At 44.4% G+C, this 4,942-nt stretch overlaps 1 protein-coding gene across 4 annotated transcripts in view; it reads right to left on the reverse strand.

Annotated features, from left to right (window-relative positions):
- Nucleotides 1-4,293, reverse strand: part of brsk2b (BR serine/threonine kinase 2b) — a 153,681-nt gene extending 149,388 nt beyond the window's left edge. For all 4 annotated transcript variants that reach the window (XM_045208750.1, XM_045208751.1, XM_045208747.1 and 1 more), the window contains exon 1: nucleotides 3,820-4,293. In XM_045208750.1, the coding sequence (XP_045064685.1) occupies nucleotides 3,820-3,910 (91 nt within the window). In that variant the 5' untranslated portion in view covers nucleotides 3,911-4,293. The remainder of the gene's footprint in view (nucleotides 1-3,819) is intronic.
- Between the last annotated feature and the right edge of the window lie 649 nt (nucleotides 4,294-4,942).

A 4,942-nucleotide genomic window follows, 5' to 3' on the forward strand; every position in this document is an offset into this window, starting at 1 on the left:
GCTACAAGACTTTCTCTTTAAATCCTGGCTCCTTGGGTTTCCACATAAGCTCTGTGTGTGATGCGCACGCACACAAACACATACACACACAAGCACGCACAAACGCACGTCTCTCCCCCTGCCTAAGCTCCTGGTGTGGGAGTGTGATGACATATGGGCTTCTCTGTCCTCCCTCTGCAGATGCAGCACCGGGGAAGTCTATTCATAATAACAGCCATCAACAATCTCAGTCAGCCTCACAGTCCTGCTGGAGCCAGCACAACACTCGCTTCGCTCGCATGTCACGTCTCATGTCAAGACGTGCGCACAATCAGACACACACACATACACAGAGAGTCATTCAGCGGCGTTCCTGCTTGCGGCCCAGCTCCACTTTAGATTCATTTCAGGACGCAGAGTCATAGTTGGAGTGGACACTGGTGCCCTGGGAGGACAGGGGGGAACAGACGACACAAGCTCCACACACGTGGCATGCCTTTTACCCAAAGAACAGGGTGGTGGGGAGAAAATAATGGCTAAGAGGGGTGGGGTTGGTAGTGGAGATTGTAGATGTTGGACTGCTAAGGAAAGCTGGGACGTCGCTTACCCAGGCTAGAGAGCAGGGTGGTGGGGAGAGAGGACTAGATGAGAGGGGGTGGAGGTGGTTGTAGGGGATTTTAAAGAAGGTTTTATAGTCACATACACTGGATAGGTGAAGTTTGTGTTGTTTGACTGGGTCAGCCATAGTAGTACAGTGCCCCTGGAGCAAATTAGAGTTGAGTGCCTTGCTCAAGGGCACATCGACAGAGTTTTCACCTTGTCAGCTCAGGTATTCAAACCAGCAATCTTTCGGTTACTAGCCCAACGCTCTAACCGTTAGGCTACCTGGCACCCTGAGCACCAATGAGCACCTATGGTATACAAGGACACAGGTACAGAAGGTGACCCGAATGGATGCGTTCATACGGGAATGGAACGATGTAATGCCACTAGCAGCTAATCAAATGCAATCATTGCAAGAGCCAATGCTAATACAAACCAAGGATTCTGGTGAATATGAACTAAGTTCCCGGACTTGTTTTGTCCCCTGCAGTAATGTGGGAAATGACTAGTAGAGTTACACAGTAAGTCATTAGCATAGTTCTCTACTTACTATGTAACTCATTGCATGTAAAGCCTTCACATAAATATGGTAATGAGACCAGAGTACGGGTTCCGACTGGTGTGTGACCTCGCTAACCTGCATGGTCATCTAGGACTGTGCCCCTCTCTCTCATCCATAGCACTGTAAACAGCAGTGACTTTGGAGTGAGAATTACAGTGTGTGTGCGTTACAGTAGGCTACTGTATGTATGTACACCCTAATGCGTGAGTTCTATATTGATGAACGCAGTTCTACGTCATTTTACATATTAGCAGAATCTTTTTGAATACTTCACAAATTACCAAAATTACAGGCAAAGAATGGACAGAGAGATATACCTATGTGTTCATCTTATATTTCTCCAATGCCAAATCAGTGTCTTGTTTGCAACGAAACGGTCCCTGTTTGCGAAATAATTAAATCTGAGATGTCATTAGGATTCTGAGCATGGCACTTTCAAAGGTTAGGCCTATTTTTCCACCCCAGACAGTAGGCCTACAGATGCAGAGAAATGTAAGCTTTAACTGCTGGCTACTCTTCTTCCAGAAGTGTTTCCTTAAAAGCTGTCTGGGTTTAAACATATTTTATTGTGCAGAAAGTGAATAGGTTAATCAATTGATAGTGACAGAATTAGAATATGTTTTGTCTCCTCGGCTGTAGAAGGTTGTAGCTCAGCCTCTGAATATCAAAGAAATGAAACAATGGTATCCCCATATGCAACAGAGTCATGACTTTGCAGGGTATTTTCAGCTTGTTTCTAGCATAAAGCATCGCGGAACAAAGCGCTGTTATAGATCACTTTATATAATCGGATCTGTTATATTTTCTTCAAACTCTTAAGCTAACAATGGGTAGGCCTGTGCTTTTCACAATTTTCTTTAATAAAAGGTAGTCCTATGGCATACCCTCTCATACACCCTCAATTCGAGTCCTGGTTTTAACTTAACAGCCCTTCACTGACACGGAGGTAGGCTATTTAAAGAGTGCATGGTGGGTGGAGGAATTGGCCGACAAATCTATGTATATAGCAGCCTACAGCCTAATTTCGTCTGTGAAACAGGAAGGCCTACCTCTTATTTCTTAAATAGGAAGAAATAGGCTCTCTTGTTATTAGTAAAGTCTAATTAAAATGAAGACGCTTTAAATAAATTATGCCTTCTCGAATTTGCCTACTTTCAGCACCATGAGCTGTCCATTTCCAATTGATTTTGCCTTGACTGCTGCTTCAAGTTTGAGCACCACAATGTAAATTACTAGAATCTGGCTTATTGTGAGGTCAATAACCCTGATAAATGCAACATGGGCAACATACATATTGTTTTTATTAAAATCAATTATAGTAGTAGCAAGCTATCAAAGTTGACCTCCAGTCCTCCTACTCATCTTCCTGCTCTCCTTCTCAAACTAAACAGAACATAGGCTATAAGCTAGTCCGCACACAAGATAATGATTTTTTTGGACTGGACCTAATGAAAAATTATTTTAGAAAGAATTATTTGACTCTCCTTCTGAACTGCCACTGTAGGCCTACACAGCACAGCATTGGTTAGGCAGCACAAAACAATTGCTTTGATCAGCAAGAGCTCAGGGTTGAAATATCCATTGCGGTGTGTAATGAAGCCTTGTTTTATTTACACCATCCCAGCAGCCATCTTAGAATTATAACTTTGCTCTGTGCTCCTATAGGCTATGGATCATTTGATTGAGACCACACTATAGGCACACTTGATATTGCGTGTCCAGAAGAGAATCAGAGATGATGGGGGGCACACAGCTTGTTTACTCATTAGACCCTTCAAAAAAGTAGCCTATATCCTATGACAGTGGTGCCCACATGACAGTGGTACCCACATCATCACCTAGTGGGTTTGGGGATGCTATGCATCCCACATAGGCTATTTATTTTAATCAAACTGCTTTAGCCGGATACAAATACGGTATCAGGAAATCACTAGACTATGTCAATCTTTCGTTAATAAAATAAAATTCACCACATGCGTGTAGTTTGGGATTAAAAGTATTTGTAATTGCAGCAGCAATTGCACGGATAGGTGCTAGTGCTTGTCATTGCAGGGACGGACAGAGAAACTATACCGCTGGTAGAGCAGCGTTGTGCAGTGCAGTAGCTTGCCCTATCTCATTTTGCAGAGATCAGCGCAGGTTTCCCCAATGCAACATTGTAACCGACAAATGTGTGCATGTTCAAAGACAGCGACACGCTACAATGTAACAAACCCACAACATGCAACATTTGGATACCATCTTCCCGTTGTCTGGCAATTTTTTATTATATTTCAATAATCACACGTAAGCCGTGTGGACTACATGTAGCCCTACTGTAGCCAGCTGACTAGGCTGTAGGGCGGACCAGTTTATTTCCTTTTATTATGAAGTATAATTTTTGGATAATCCACAACAGACATTCAAGTGCACAGTCCCACTGACTGAAAGCTCTCAACCCCGATTGATGCAGTGAGTCAAAAGCAATACGTGGGAACTAGAAGCAACCAGCCCGCACGTCAGTGATGCACCCTAAATCAAATTCATCCGACCCACAATAACCTACAGAGTAGCCCATATGGCCTTGCCCATGTCAGCATAACCCATAAAAGACAACCAGTGCTTTCATTGGCAGCCAGCAATCGCGAGCGATAGGATACACATCATCCACGGTTAGACAAGAGACAAGGACTAACCTGTCTGTCCTTTGCCGAGGGTCTTTTCCAAACGATAAGGTCCCACATAGTTCATATAGTGTGCGCTGTTGTCTTTGCCAGAAGATGACATTTTGTGGGAATTTAGTCAAATGTCTCGCAGAATAATAAATACAATTCAAAATTCTGGTTTCAAATCAACGGAAACCGTAGGTTATTCCACAGCGCAGTCGGCTGCTGCTCTCCGGTTGGCCTCCTTCTCCACTCTCTCGCCTCACGCAGATGGTCGGTGGGATTCTCTCTTCTCTGTGTCCCTTTCTAGCCTATTTTGTTAGTTCACTCTCCTCCGTCTCTCCCTCCTCTTTTCACTGCTGAAATGTAGCGTCTTTAAATCTGGATAACATGGTGTTCTTTTCGTCCGTGTTCGTATTGTGGAGAGGAAGCGAGGCGCGGTGAGCACAGCTTTGGCACAACCCGTTGACGGGGTGTTCTAACGGGATAGCATTTTAGTGCTGACTGACGCCAACGTCGGATCTGTAGGACTACGCATGCGCACAGCGCGCACAACGCAGGTGCTGGTGGTCATTGAGGGAGCTCTATTACTCTGGCCCGGGTTGATCCGGGCAATGGCCCGTCACTTCACCGGGCGAAAGCGGGGAGGGAGGAGCGCCCCGTCTCAACTCAAACAGTCATATGCGTTTGCGCTGCTCGGTCATGTTGGCAACAAGGCAGCATTGTGCATCGTACAAACACATACAACATCTCTTTTCCATCAAATACATTTTTTAATTTTCAAGCTATTTTTCACTGGGAAGAAAGATAAAGCGTTTATGTGAAAACACAGAATCCTACTCAACACACCACTTTTGTTTTGAGCCGACTTCACGCTCGGCCAGAGCAGGTCACCTGGCTCACGCCGGGAGGCAGCCCGCTTACAAAACGAATGTAATCACTTTTTACCCGGTTTTAACTCCTTCCACAGCGGTAACCCGGGCCAGATAAACGAATCCCTTCATTTAATTCAGGTCGAAGTGACAGGATAGCATTGGGTGAAACAGCGCAGTAGCCTCCTAGTATTTTCCAAACATATTTGTAAATATTCACAAAATTGATTAACATTGACAAACCAACTATATAATAGAATAGTGACCAGCAAAGAGAATTG

The sequence above is a fragment of the Coregonus clupeaformis genome, chromosome 3 (assembly GCF_020615455.1).
Source record: "Coregonus clupeaformis isolate EN_2021a chromosome 3, ASM2061545v1, whole genome shotgun sequence".
Lineage (NCBI taxonomy): Eukaryota > Metazoa > Chordata > Actinopteri > Salmoniformes > Salmonidae > Coregonus > Coregonus clupeaformis.